This window comes from Phacochoerus africanus, chromosome X (genome assembly GCF_016906955.1).
Source record: "Phacochoerus africanus isolate WHEZ1 chromosome X, ROS_Pafr_v1, whole genome shotgun sequence".
Classification (NCBI taxonomy): Eukaryota; Metazoa; Chordata; class Mammalia; order Artiodactyla; family Suidae; genus Phacochoerus; species Phacochoerus africanus.
In genome coordinates, this window is record NC_062560.1 from 94416962 (window position 1) to 94432644 (window position 15683).

Here is a 15683-nt window from a genome sequence, read left to right on the forward strand (position 1 = left end):
TTTGGAGCTGGCTTAAGTATGACCATGCTGCCACCGGAACTCAAGTCTGACGCTTGCCTCAGATCCGTGGCCAGGGGAGACTGTCCAATAAAGGCTAGACTCTACCACCAAGGCAGGATTCAGGGCTGGGCCAAAGAAGGACTTAAGCAGATCATATGGTAGGGGAGCAGCTGTAAGCAGGTGTGGTTTCCCGAGTTCCAGTTTGGAAAGAAATAGAAAAAAAAAATTAGGGAGTTCCCGTTGTGGCTCAGCGGTAACGAACCTGACTACTATCCATGAGGAGGTGGGTTCGATCTGAGGCCTCAGTCAGTGGGCTCGGATCCCGCGGTGCTGTGGCTGTGGCTGTGGTGTAGGCCGGCAGCTGCAGCTCCGATTCAACCCCCTAGCCTGGGAACCTCCATAGGCCGCGAGTGCGACCCTAAAAAAGACAACAAAAGAAAAGAAAGAAACAACGAATGGTAACTCAGTTTTAACATTTTATTGGGTAAATGATTTTAAAGGTAATAACAATAGTGTCAAAACTACTACAATATCTTTCCACAGCCATACCTTACAGACCCACATAAACCTTCTCGTTTTTCTTTTTTTTCTTCATTTTTAATCTTTTAAAGCCATACATGTCATATAAAATGCCCATTTCCAATAGTTTCTTCAAACTATTAAGCAATTAGATGTGGAAGGAAGGAGGATCTAGTTATACTTGAAGGGGTTTCAGGTAATCTGTGATGTCTTACTGTAATCAAAACAGGGTCCTACGAAAGGGGGGAAAAGAGCTACTCCAGGTAGCTTTTGCTCATTACAAGTCTCACCGCTGCATCACCAAGAACTCATTATGCTGGTGACCGATTCAAAGTAATTTCCGGGAACATATAAAACACTAAAATAACTTAGAAACTAGATCCAAATATTTCAAAAGTAATCAACTTTCATATACAAAAACAGTCAGAGGTGGTTACAAAAGTTTGTTTTCTCAGTGCGTCTATGTACCAGCGCAGTTACTGGGTCCAGAGCAAAATAAAAGGTTTATTTTCTTCTGAAACAGTAATAAAAAACAAGGAAAACATATCTTTGTATATAAAGGATCAATGCTGGTCGTAGGAATAATGTAATCAGAAACCCTTAAATCGAGAGGCACACAACGGGTTTCCGCGTTTAAAAAATAAAAGGAAAGTCACCAGTTTATTTCAATGGAGGAGGTGCTCAGACCCCTCAAATAAACTTAATTCAATTTAACATCACTAGCAAAAATCACTTAGAAACTGTACAAAAATAAAAAAGTTAACACATTTAATCCTGCAAGGTTTTTGTAAGGACAGGAAGGCAGGCTTTTGGAGCAGCATTTGGGCATGGCTGGGGGCTTCTTTGGTTTGATCTAACACACAGAAGAGATGGAACCGATTCCAGATGACAGTTGCGCATTTCCTGCACATTTGAAGACACGAAAAGAGGCCAGTATACAAACTTCCGGTGTGCTGGGCACGGGGGCTGTATGCGCTGGACTGCAAATCCCACGACTGCTTTAAGCGGGGCGGGGCGAGGGGGGGTGTAGAGAGCAAGCCTTGCACTTCCTCCATCGATTACACCTGCCTCTCTGGACAGGGAGACGGGGGCGGGGGCGGGGGCGGGGGGGGGGGCAGGGCGGTAGCACAGTTTCGTGCAGTCAGAAGGCCACTTAATGCGGGGAGGGGGAGTGGCAATTGTTCTTTTAGAATCTGGTACCTGGCTGACCTTAGTTTAAGAATAAGAAAACCCTTCCAGAAATGGAAGCCTTTTGCTACATACCAAAGCAAAAATACGTACAATTTTCCAAGAGGAAAAAATACCCAGTTGCATTTGAAAACAGAAAACAGAGATGGAACTGATTAACATTTAAAAGGGGGGGCTATGTAAACTTTGTGCTACTCAACTGAAGTTCAAGTATTACTTCTGAGCTGTTTCGAGATCACTGAACTTATACAATATTCTGGTGATAAGAGTGCAATTCACATTTGTGTTTCTGAACAAAATAAACCACAACTGGCTAGAATACAACCTGTGCAATTAGAATCTTCGTCTGAGTTAAAAACACATGCTACATATTTCAACATGTTCAAAGTTCATTCAAACCACATATTTAACAGCTTTATAATATACGACGAAGGTGAAAGGATCTAGCATTTGTTTGAAGCACACCATTACAAGTTTGTATAACACCCTTTACACTACAAAGTCTTTTAGTCAACAGCTACTTAGACACAACAATGCACTGTGCATTAATCTGAATACAAAAGGAGACAAAACTATCCTTTTCCCCCAAGCCATGGTGGGAAATATTGCTGACCTCGTCCTCTGAAGCCTGCAGGATGGTTATTTCTTCAGTATAACATTATTACACTGGTAAGAAAATCTGTATAACATCTGCATATATCAAGAATTTTTTAAAAAATCTGATATGATTTTAGAGTCCGCATGACCAGTCACGTGACCTGCTCGAGATTGATTAGCACCGTTAAATACATAAACACACACATGTATGTATGTATGTGTAAGTATACACACACACATACATGTATGTAATAGATCTTTTCTTTAAAAAAGAACTTCTAACCATGAGCTCACCCAGGATGAGGAGCCTGTGGAACTGATGAGATGATGGATAAGATGGATCAATATTGGTCTATTTTGTCTCTCTTCAGTTTGCTTGTTTTATTTACCTTTTTTTTCTTTTTTCTTTTTTTTTCTTTCTTTTTTTTTTTTTTTTTTTTTTTTTGCAGCAGACAATATCATTCAGCTTGTGCTCAGTTTCCCTATAAGGGCAAGAAAAAAATGTCCATCAGGTAGCCACTTGTTTTCATACTAAAAGACTAATCTGCTCCAAAATGCTCCCAAGTAGAAATGAAAGGACTCAAAAATCCCTTTCTAAAGCCCAACAGCTAGCTTTCTCTGACTCATGTCTAGGTTCAATGGAACTGGCTACTGAGATTCCATTTCAGGCTAACAATTGGCTTCTTAGTTAAGGCATCACAACTGAAAATGGTTATTTCAACAACAGATGCTGTGGATGAAGGAATATCAAGACACTCCTAAGAACTCTCATCGAAAAACACAAGCAGTTTGCTTTCCCGCAAGGGCAAGCAGAAGGAATTCAGCCCATTAATCACACAAACTAGAAAAGGGTTTTCAAATTCTGAACTAGCAGTCTGTCACCTGTCACAGCAACTACATGCATAAGCTACGCCATCTTGATATTCAGTGACATCTCATAGTTTTAGACCATATATTCTGCTCCATACATATATTCATTACTTGATATATTTGTTTCCTGTTTGAAAAAAATTTTCTTACACACATACTGCATACGCACGCACGCCACACACACACACACACACACACACACACACACACACACATATTCACTACCATAAAATGAAGGTAATCTTTCTCCAAAATCCGTCGTTTTCCCTGGGGATATACATACAGACCTCCTGCTGACATTAGGAAGTTCTCTTTGTATGTATGCGTCACGGGAAAACTCGCCCTGCAAACGAGCTGGGCTCCAACAACTATACTATATGGTATATATCTAAATGCCAATCCATTTTCATAGGTGTAACATAACATCAATATAGTAAATGTGTTTCTCTCTAAAGTATGTAGTGCAGAAAGAGATTCAAGCGATTTTATAGTATTTCTAAAACTCCAGTGTTGTCCCCATGACAAACATGTCTGAAAGCACGGCATGAATGAACTTTTGTTTCACTAGATTAGCTTTGCCATTTCTTGAAATGGCAGCTACAATTGTCTCTGGCCAATCACGACTGACTTACTGAAACCTAAAGCTAACAAATTTAAGTTAATATATAATAGACAAATGTCTCTTTTTGGTTATTTGCTCAAAATAAATTTTTTCAGCTTAAAAAAATACTTGAGTAAGCAATTTGTCTAATCTGCTGTTTCATATATAGAAACAATACAATTTTACAAGAATATTTCTCTAAATTGCCTTTTTTCTAATCCCTCTTAATTCCACTTAATTATAGTCTTCTCAAAGGCACTAAAGTTCTGTATCTGTTCTCTTCCTGATATTCGCTGCTTTTCGAAATGATTTCTGTAGCATATTTCAAAGGTAGCTTGTAATTCCTTAAAACAGTGTTTTAGGTTGTAAGTTGATTCTATAAAGTGATGAGGCAGTTTTTCCTATGATACCCAGCACGATAGGCATAAATGATTTCTCACTCTCTGTGACAAGTCCTGTCTTGGACCTTCGAATGTTCTATACTAGAACGAAAAGTTCATCTATTTTATCCATGGGAGAAACATATACTTAGGGAGTGAAAGACCCACATACGAAGCTCTCGTAGCAAAATGAATTTTAGACAAATTCAAGAGTAATATACAAATACCTGAATCTGATATGAATTACTCCCAAACACAGCTATCAAAAATGATCTATCTTACTGAGGAAAAAAACTAAAGAAACACCTAAATGGAATCCTTAAAAACTGCACAATGTCTTCCATCCACAGTCAAAAGAAGGAAGGAAGAGAAGGAAGGAAGGAAGGAAGGAAGGAAAGGAGACAGGAAGGCAGGCAAAGGAGGACAGAAAGATAAACCTGACTGAGATATAGCAAAGCAAAATTCTATATAAGGTTGTAAGGTACGAAAACCCCAAAATTCATATATGCTGCAAAAAAAAAAATCAATGATCTAAAATAATAAAACAGGATCTGCTTAGTAAATGCCACTTTCCTACCCGTTACCATGATGATCTTAACTGACGATGTCGAAGCTTCACCATGGCAACGGAAACTATCATCATAAAATGGTACAGTAAAAGAGATAGCTAGACCAAGAAGGGGTAGGGTCTCCTGGGAAGAGGTCTGCAGAGAGGCCCAGTGACTGGCTGTGCGGCTCAGTGTCAGGAATAATGGTTGTACGGCGGAAGGGGATGCCCAATGCCATTTTGGAAATGATGATGCTGGCGATGAGCAAGGTATTCGGCGTAGCTCAAGGTCATCTTTTCACTACGGTACCTGAAAGAAAGTCAGGGAAGAGTCAGGGTTAACGTCACGAGATAGGTGATAGGGGCAAGTCAGAGCTTGGAGAGACCCTTCGAGATAATTTTCTAGATCAGGAAACAGGCCTAGAGAGAAGAAGGGACGTGTGCGCTGTCACACAGCTAAGAAGCAGCAGAGCTGAGATCAGGATCCGGGAATCCGGAGTCCGAGTCCGGGCCCTTTGCCCTCTGCTACTCCTTGTTTAAATTGCTCTAGACATGATATTGCCACCGCGGCTCTGGTCAGCTAGCAGGTGAGAACAGGGGAAAGCCAGCCTTTTACTGTCAGGCATGCATGGCATTTTTCTTCCGGGATCTTCCGTCGCCGCCTCTTTTTCCAGTCCTTTCTTTCTCTCCACACCTCAGGTCTTGCCATTAAGGGAAAATAGTAACAACCAAAAAAACTGTCTGAATTGTCATGGTATCTAAACCCTCTTTCTCCCATCTCCAGGTTTCTTTTCCTTGCCACACTTTTCAGAAGCGTAACGTGTAACATGTACTTTTTCCTCCTTCTTCTTTTTACGGCTGCACCTATGGCATGTGAACGTGCCAAGCTGGGGGTCCAATTGGAGCTGCAGCTGAGGCCTACGCCACAGCCATTGGCAATGCCAGACCCTTAACCCACTGAGCAAGGCCAGGGATCGAACCCACCTTCTCAGAGAGACAATGTCGGGTCCTTAACCCTCTGAGCCACAATGGGAACTCTGAGTAACATGTATTTTCCACCTTCAATCCCTCATCCCACACTGCCCCTGGGCCCAGTGCCTCTTGGCTTCTGCTGCCGCTCCTCCGCGGAAACCCGCTCTGTCAGAAGCCACCTGGCCGTCCTGCCACTCCATTAGGACCCTGCTCACCAGTCCCTTTTGGAAGCTCCCTTGTGCCTGGTGGTCTACAGCTCCATACGCCCCTGGTTCTCTTGCTTGCCTCTCTGACTGTTCCTTATGTCTCTGGCTGCTCCTCCTAGCCCTGCCTTGTAGAATTTTCCTACATTTCCACCTTCGGTTCCTTTGACCCTATGCTCTGTCCAGGCTCAGTGAACCTGGGCTTCACAGCTTCGACCATGTCCTCCTTCCCAATGATTTCAAATCCCCGTCTCTGGCCATGAGCCCTCCGCACCTACGTGTTCAGTGACCTATTGGACATTTCGATACAGATAAGTCAGGAAGCACTTCAAACCCAGAATCAGTGCACACGTGGGACTCTCCTCATTGTGCTCCCTCTCTTGGTTAAAGAAACTGCTTTGGCCCCTTTTATTAGATGAAAGACTTGACTTGCTTATCTTCTCTGCTTCTGTTTTATTTTTTTTTTTTATTTTACTTATTTTTTGGTCTTCTTTATAGGGCTGCACCTGCAGCATATGGAGGTTCCCAGGCTAGGGGTCGAATCGGAGCTACAGCTGCCGGCCTACGCCACAGCCACAGCAACGTGGGATCCGAGCCACGTCTGCAACCTATACCACAGCTCATGGCAACGCCGGATCCTTAACCCACTGAGCAAGGCCAGGGATCAAACCCACGTCCTCATGGATATTAGTTGGGTTCGTTAATCACTGAGCCATGACGAGAACTCCCCTACTTCTCTTTTAGATTTTGTGCGTGTGTGTGTGTGTGTGGCTGCGCCTGTGGCATGCAGAAGTTCCTGGGCCATGGATCGAACATGCACCACAGCAGTGACCTGAGCCACCGCAGTGACAACACTGGATCCTTAACCCACTGAGCCACAAGGGAACTCCTTCCCTCCTTCTGAGTGATGACTAAGTCTTCCTCCCCCTCCCCAATATTTTCCTTTCCCTCCTTTCTTCCCAGCACACTGCCACAGCTCATGTTGATGCTCCCGTTTCACCTAGTGTGGATGTCTCCCAATGAATTTTCCTATTTCCTATTTCAATCTTACATGTCCCCAAATCCATCTGTTCAAACCCTTCGATGGCTACCAAGTGCCTATGGAATCACGTTTAACCTTCATATTCTCCATGAACTGGCCTGACCTACCTTCTGGACCACATCTGGCCCAGTGACCGCCTTCCCTATGTACACTGAAAGACCAACCCGATCAGACTATTGAACGAATTTGCTCTGTACCTCGCCACCTACATACCTTGACTCACAAAGTTCTGTTTAAGTGCATCCCTTTCCTCCCCACTCTCCACCTGTCAAAGAGTCTACTCATTCTTCAAGCCCAGCCTCAAATCTATCTCCTCTTTGGAATTTTCTGTTATCCCCAACCCCTCCTGGAATTCCTCTTTCCCTGCTCCATGAGCTCATGCCATCCATCACATTCTGTCTTATATTAACAATTATTTTTGTACATGCCCTTCTGTTCTCCTAGAAAGTGAACTCAGAGAAAGCCGAGATGGAGGCATTTTCAAATCTGTGACTCCTCAGAGCTGAGAAGAGTCCGTTTTTAAACTACAGGCATTCCATGTGGTTCCGTGGAATGAAAAGAAATGGAAACAGCAACCCATTTTCCGAAAATGTTCGATCTTTTCCTTTTAAAATAAGTCCCCCTATTGGCCTGTGCAGAAATTCATTTAGCATGTGTGAGTCTAGCTCAATTGTGTTTTCCAGCAAGCTCTCTATCTCTGCCAAAGTTCTAAGGTGAAATTCAAATTTGAGGACTGCTTATCAGAATCCTGGGGTTCTGCTAAGCAATGGCAAAAGCTAACCGGTAGCTAATTCGGGCCACTGTCTTCAATAATGCAGTCTAAAGGCTCAGAGGGCTGGCTTCTGCAAAGCCAAAGGAATCACACAGAGTGAAGATGGGCTGGGTGGGCCCATACATCATACAGGCTTTGCTGCCAAGCAGAGGTTCCACTGTTATCCGCCCCTCAGTATGGCCCAGCCATTCATTTCCACTCTGTTTCAGAAAAGAGAAGCAAGCACAGTTAGAGAGACCAAAGAAATCAAAAGGTTACAGGTATACACATCAAAATGTACTAGGCAGCCTTGCACTAGGAAATGCTTCTGTACCTGGTCAGTTTTATGGTTTTCCTGAATTCATTAGTAATCGGAGCTTTGTATCCTCCTTTCCTCAGTAAGGAGTCTATGGTCTGAATATGGTCCCATCCTGTGGAGAGTAGACCAGATAAAATACCAGTCAAGCACATGTAACGAGCACCTGTGGTCAAATACAAAATGACTTTGTAGAGGTCAGCGATCACTGTCACCAAATGCCATCAACCCCTTTGGTCCTAAAAACAGTCACACAGAAGAGCTAAGGCTGCATCGGGTACAGAAGCAGGTACCGCCCAGTACGCCTTATATCCTAGCTACCCCCGATGGCTAGCAACCTTGGCCTCTTTATCTCAACCGCATTCGGAGGCAAGGAACCCAAGAGGCTGGCAGTAACGGCTCTGTCGTGTCTCACATAACAAACCACAAACGCTGTGCCCTCCTCCACCAGGGACAGCTTTAAAAGGGAGGGAAAAGCCTCACTGAGCCAACGCAGTAGTAGTTAGGACTCCCACACTAACTCATGGTCATTGCCATGTCTAGCAGCATCTTCTGTAGTCGATCAAGGGCATCTGTGTGCAGTATTCAAAGGCGTTTTTATTGTTTCTGACACAGGATGGATACTCATACCCGAGGCCCTCTACCTCTCAGGTCTGCTTTACAGAGTCACGGAGTGGAACTACAGAATTAAGACATTTTCTAAAGCAACCCAGATCTTCAGATAGCTGCTTGAAAGACTGACTCTCTCGTTTGGGGGTGTGGAGGGGGGATTTAATGATATTAAATTTGGCAGTTATACATCTCCCATTTACATGAAACAGATATGGGAAAACGAAGTACAAATGCTTTCTGATGAGAGGAAACGCTCCATGAGATAAAGAAGAGACATTGCTTTGAGCTAACCTGACACCAGAATTTAGCAGTGGGTGGAAAGGAGAGGACAGTGCAGAGTGAAATGTTATTTTGTGTGGCAGTGGTAACTCATAAAGGTGTGTGCTACGGCGGTAAAACTGAAAAAACGTTTGATTAGGAACATGTAAAACACTAAAAATGGTTCATATTTTCTCGATGCTCCTAATCTTCATGGGAAACCTACGATCGTAACGGCAGCACAGGAAGTATTGGGAACCAGCTAAGAAGGAAACATTTGATACTGACAATGAACTGCGTGGCTGGCCGCCAAGCGAAAGGCTGATTTATGCCACGAGGCTAGAGTACAGTGGAATATGGGAAGATGGCACCTCAAATTCATAGCAAACCACTGCCTAAAACAACACTCAATTTTTACAAATCTTTGCTTTTTTTTTTTTTGAAAGTACACTTTTGTATGTTTTTGCCGTCAAACTTTAGTGCAGAGGTGCAACTTTTGTGTGAAGTCACCGATTTCATTCAGACATTGCAGTGGCAGTGAGGGAAGAGTCATTTCTTATCATTAATCTGACAGTGATCAATTATCAGATAAAACTGCAAGGTCAGATAGCGCATTTCAATTTGTGTACTTGTTTCAATTCTTCACCAGATCATATGAAATAAAGTACAACAATGACCTTGCTCCTTTGCAACCTCCGGTAGGTAGGTGGCGGTGCGTTTTGATCCTTTTTCATTGATGAATTCTATTCTAATGCCATGTACACCCACCTGAAAGAAATTGGCAGTTTTATTAGTACAGTCTTCTTCATAGAAACAGAAAGAAAAAGTTATAATTTAACTTTCAAGAGAATGCAGTTCTTCCTTTCCCCTTGTTTTTGGAAGGGCATGTCTGTTTTCTCTTTCCGAGACACTGACTTTGGGACTGAAGGCCGTGATGACAGCCATGGAGGCTCAAAACATAGATGTGCATGTGACCAACATGCGCTGGGCCACGCCATTCTGTTTAGAACCAGAACCACCATGCTGCGCCTGGGTGCAGAATAAGACCGTCAACGCCAAGAGTCCTGCCCTCCCCGGCCCCCGCCCCAATTTGTGGCTCATGACAATAAGGGGCAAGATCCAGGGAAGTGACTTCAGGGAGAGAGCAAACAACCCTCCTGCTTTCAGGGATGATCACCGTTTCAGATGGAGTCCCCACATTTCTGGGGCTGCTGATTCCCATCCCAAACTGTCTAGTAAACCTTGACTTGTATGTAGATAAACAAACAGAGAAGACCCCCCCCTCCCCGAAAAAAAAAATCCAACCAGATCCTATGAGCGTACCCCATTACAGATCGTATTTCTAAAAAAAATGTATTATGGCTTAAAGGGGGGGCCAGTGGCAAACCCTCACCGTCTATCTACAAAGCTGCTACCAAATCTAAGAGCAATAAAGATTGCGAATTACTTCAGGGCAGGGCGTTTCTGCACAGCTTCTCATATACCAACCCAGAGACCACTATAACTTTATCACGTGAAACAGACAAACTTTTGGTGGCGTCCTAAAAAAGAGTCTAAGTAAGTAAGTGTGTGCAATTTCTTGCCAATGGTTTAAGAAAAGTTACATATTGTTTCTTTGAGGTAACATTCAACCAGAAGAAAGCTGTCCTCTCCCCTCACGTCTCACATAGAATAATAGTGCAGAGAGGAAAGGTCATTAAAAAGTTCTTGACGTCCTTATATACACTAATAATAAAAATGGCATTTCAAAAGTATAACCTCTCCATTCTCTTCTCCCCAATCTGTGGTTGTTTAGATCAGTGGTTCCCACGTGGAGGTTAAGATCGTCCAAGGTCCTGGAGGGAAGATGTTAAGACCAGGTAAACATTTTTACCTGAGAAAGAGGTTTCTTTTCAGAGCAGGCGGTTACACCCATACATCCGTATGGATTGTCAAGGTCTAGAAGAGGCAGAGGGGGTCCCCGAAAACTTCTTTTGCTTCTTCTGTGCTTACTGGCCTTTTTCAGAGAATAAAAACTCCTCTGGAGTTCCCGTCGTGGCGCAGTGGTTAACGAATCCGACTAGGAACCATGAGGTTGCGGGTTCGATCCCTGCCCTCGCTCAGTGGGTTAAGGATTCCGGCGTTGCCCTGAGCTGTGGTGTAGGTTGCAGACGTGGCTCGGATCCCGAGTGGCTGTGGCGTAGGCCGGCAGCTCCAGCTCCGATTCGACCCCTAGCCTGGGAATGTCCATATGCCGCGGGTGCGGCCCTCAAAAGGTAAAAGGCAAAACAACAACAACAACAACAACAAAACCTCCTCTGGGAAATCCGTCTCATTTTTCTTCCCAGGTCTTCTGCACACCCATCCATTAGCGTCTGTCCGATCTTCCGAGCAGTTTATGTTTTTTATGAAAGCCTATCTCTGTGGCTCTTTTCTTCTATCTAAGATCAGTATTCGTATGAATCTCCTTCTGCTGAAAATGCAATCAGGGCAGCTGTTTAAAAACTAACACAATAAGGCCTCCTATACCCTGTGGGAAATGGCTCTGGACAGCTGAGAAGAAATATGAGTGCTTAGCTATCAGGCATTTCCAGGATAAAGGACATCTACTAATCTCCCCAGTGCCCGACATGGTACTGAGACAATGACAAATTTGCAACCGTTTCTGTATACTGCCTTTCTGATGAGTGACTTTGAAATTTTTTTCCTTCAACATATCAGATCCTTCATCATTTGTTTTTAAAAACATAACGGCACATATAATTTATGCTCCCATCATTCACTGAGGTAAATTCTGCATCTTTGACTCCATTTATCAAAACTCTGTCATGCTAAAATTGAAAAGAATTTTGGTGTTTATTAAGGTGTCTAATCAAAATTGTGAGTGAAAAACTGTTTCCCTGTCTGTGAGATGAGGATGCTGGACTAAATCAGTGCTATTTAATTGGCACGGGGTGAGGATGGGGGCCGCAGCTTATCAGAATGGCAGGAGGTTTTGTACTTCACCAAGTGTGGTTTGGAAAAATAATAACGCCCCAGGTGATTTTTTTTTTCTGGGTTAACTAGATAACCTCTAATAATCAGTCTAGCTCCGACAAACTGTGGCTATTTATTGGGGGAAAAAAAGCTATTTAGGCAAATTGGAGGTGATTTAGACATAAATCCTTACTTCACAGGAGTACATTCTGTGTTCTTCAACAAAAATTACAGAGATTTTAAAGCCTAGTAATTTAATAATGAAAAGAGGTAAGACCAATTGTATGGTATGTGGGTAATATCTTAATAAAGATACAGCTATGTGAAGAGGTTAAGACCAAGCTAGAAGGACACACTGACCAAAATCAAAATTATTCATGAGTACAACTGATTTACATTTGTATTTTAAGAAGGCCCAACTATCAAATTTGATAGGAAAATTATCAAAACTCTCCCATTTGGAATTAGGACCCCACTTACAACGTTTAAAATTCTTTTCTGTGCTCCTATGATTCTGAACGATTGAAAGCCCCCGTATACTGAACTGTAAGTATTGTGATTTTCAAGTGTTCCCTTTGTGAGAAATAAGTCATCTCATAGGTCAAAAACACCCTCTGCAAAGACAGAAAGCCAAAGCAGAGTGACTTCATTTTTTTTTTCCCACTAGTGGCATCGGGAGAATGGTAATAATGTTCTGAGCAGAATCAAAGTATTATTATGCCTTTTGTCACCTGTTGAGCAACAGCATTTTCCTTGCTCCCAGAAGGAAACTGTCATACTGCTCAATTAAAAGAGGAGAGTGGGAAATAGCCTGCTGTGGAGGATGACCGAATCTGGCCGACCTGTGGAAATCACTGGCTTTGCAAATTAAGTCATCGCCACTGAAATGAGCACCAAAACGAATTCTGTGTTGTTGGAGGCAGGCATCTGTCACAGCTGCGACTCCCAAATGTAATCCTCATGTATAATAACCGAACCCCCCTCTGACAGACTGGAGAATCCTTTGGGCCAGCAGCATCTCAAGAGACAAAGGCCACAGTTGCCTTAGCAGCTAGATAAGAGATCCGCTCACCAGGGGTCTGGGATTCCTTGCAGCAAACTTGCCCTACGACTGCATCGCAATAACGGGCCATTCCTTGGGGGGATGGATAAGGGGTTGGCACATGGGAAAACGACATCACCAGACCCTGCTAACTACCACTGCCCAAAGTACAGCCAGGTGGGCCAGAACTGGAGACGTGTGCATCCAGCCTTATCAGAGTCTTTGGGTCATTTTCAAAATTCTTAGAAGGTCTGAGGGGGGAAAAAAAAATGCTTTCAAGGTTCATGAGCTGTGATAATATCCTTTTAATCAAGACTGTACTTTTGCTAAGCAAAGCTATAAATCAACTCAAATGGTAGTAAATTAAATGTAGGACTTATAGATAAGAGGATATGGAATTAAACAGAGCTGTATCTGTGTGTGCTGAGTGAACGTTAAGAGCGGTGCAACAGATTCCTCTCTCATGCTACAAAGAAAGCCATATTTATTCCGAACCTCTCCACAGCAAGTGATTTTTATTAATGCTATTATGCAATCTTTTGTTTTGAACATCGCCCAGAATGATTAAATATCAAGATTAATGTTAGGGCCCTAAAATATATCTTGATTGTTCTGGGGTTGATTATTCAGTGTGGGGATTATTCATCCCCAACTCCACCTGGCCTCGGCCTCATCCTCTTTCCTCTCTTGTCCATTTCTCTATTTGTTCGCTTCTCTATCAGAGGGCACGTGGGCACAGGGAGATGAGATCTGCACAAATTAATCAATTTTGCTACATAGTAAAAAGGGTAGGAGAAGAGATTATAAATAATGGCTAAAATGAAGCTTCTAGACTGTCTGCAGATTTCATTTATCCTCGTTATCTGGTCCCTTGTTAGAAATGTGGCTTCATTTAAAACTACTATCCCCTAATGCAGTGACTCTCGACATAGGAGCATTAAAAAAAAGTGCCCTCTCCCACCCCATCATAATACATGGTCTATATTATGCTTTGCACAATAGCATAGTCAAGGTTTAAAATACCCTAGTCTGTCTATAAGGCAAGTGTTTTGAGTCCTATAATCCACTAGCAGCACTACAAAAGGGTCTTGCTTTTACTTGTGAGCCTAATCAGCAAGCCGACAATCCAGATATGCTGAAACATGCAAGAGAGTCATCTGGCTAAAAGCATCAGTGAGTATCGAATGTGCTCTGGCCAAGAGGACTAGGCTCCATGCAAGCCTTGGACCATTTGGGTCCACAATTGCCTACACAGTCCTGACCCTCAACGCTAAATCTGCCCCTGCTCAAATCCCGGTCAAGAAAACCAATTTACTCCCTCGGGTTCATCGTGTCTTAGCAAATGTCGTAGTTAGCCCCACTCTTCCCCACTTTCAGAACCAAATGTTGTATTTCCCTGTACAAGGAGGGCCATAGCTCGCTGCACTGATTTCCAGTGGGCTCACCTTGAATAAAATAAAAAATATCAGGAGGTCAAAGAATTGAAGGTTGTTTGACATGGCTTTGTTGCTGATATCATTTGGCAAAAATAGGTTCTGCAATTAACAAAGCAGCCAGTCGCTGGTCATTCACATAAGACTGACCTGCCAGGCTCAACATGCCAGTTCCACTGAATTGAATGAAAGGACTCTGTTCCTAATGAGAGGCGCTCAGGGTGTTTGGCACACCCCCTAACCTTCAGAGGCTGGCATCGCAGGAGACACACATGCTCTCTCAAAAGCAGCCCGTGGTACCACAGACACAAACACACTGCATTGGATAACGCATGTGTCTGCTGCTTCTGATAGTCGTAGGAGGACAAAGCCATCAGTCATATTTTGCCTAAGAGCACAAAACCCACAAGGCAGCACCTTCGACTTGTTCACTCATAGCCCCTTCCCCCAGCTCAGCTTTCTGCAGACTGACTCTTCCTCTTCCCAATGAAAGCAAATTCCAATAAATGAGGAAAATACTCCAGAGTGGGTCTCCTCCAAGTTTCTTTCTTAAATAATCCTTATTTCTTAAATAATCCTTATTTGGGTAAGAAAAAATAGCATTTTCATCATAAAGGCTGCTGACAATTTGTACAGATCCTAATGAATCACTTCCCCCAATCCTGCTAACTACTAAAAAAAATAATATGGACTACATGCTGTCCAGATCTGCCCATCAAATCCTCTGTAGAGTGTTTCTGATCCCTCATCGCTTTAATCCACCCAGCAGTTTCAGAATTTAAGTCTGAAATTTTGAAGGTGCCCATCTGATTAACACTTAACAATTAACAATGGTTTAATAATTAACACTTCAGAATCTGGCCAAATAAAAAGTTTTGAAAACAGTGTTGCTGCAATTCCGGGTTGGTGTTTTGTTTGCTATTTCTCAGTAATTTTTACTTTTGAAAACCTTAAAAATCATAGACGTGGACTTTTTTACTTATAAAAATAGTGCATGCATATTACCAAAACAAATCCCTTTCAACAAGTATAAAGGAGAAAATAACGATGGCGTGTAATCCTAGTACCACCTAGAGACAACTCTTGCCTTAGTGACTTAAAAAATAATCTTCTCTTGAATCAACTGAGAGGCCGCCAAGGACCATATTGTTACACTGTTTTTATCCATTATCTGACCACATCCTGTAGGTGGAACTTGCTTTCAAATCTCCTTTAAGTGAGAAGCTTTTAAAAGCAGAAGATATACTACAAAAATAAATCAAAAAGGGTAATTGATTGCAAAGCCATCACTTGGGCATGAGTAACCTTTTAATATATTCTAGTATGAAAACTCTTGCTTCACCATCTATCTCAGCTGCGTGTTTTTTTTCCTCTCTGTTGTTATTTTGTGAAAACAA

At 42.7% G+C, this 15683-nt stretch overlaps 1 protein-coding gene across 1 annotated transcript in view; it reads right to left on the reverse strand.

Moving 5' to 3' along the window:
- Nucleotides 1-2744: 2744 nt before the first annotated feature.
- AMMECR1 (AMMECR nuclear protein 1) overlaps nucleotides 2745-15683 on the reverse strand; it is a 112110-nt gene continuing 99171 nt past the window's right edge. Inside the window, exons 4-6 of the mRNA XM_047764146.1 lie at nucleotides 9534-9624; nucleotides 8005-8101; nucleotides 2745-5012 (exon numbers count right to left, since the gene is read on the reverse strand). Of these exons, the coding sequence (XP_047620102.1) occupies nucleotides 4898-5012; nucleotides 8005-8101; nucleotides 9534-9624 (303 nt within the window). The 3' untranslated portion in view covers nucleotides 2745-4897. The remainder of the gene's footprint in view (nucleotides 5013-8004; nucleotides 8102-9533; nucleotides 9625-15683) is intronic.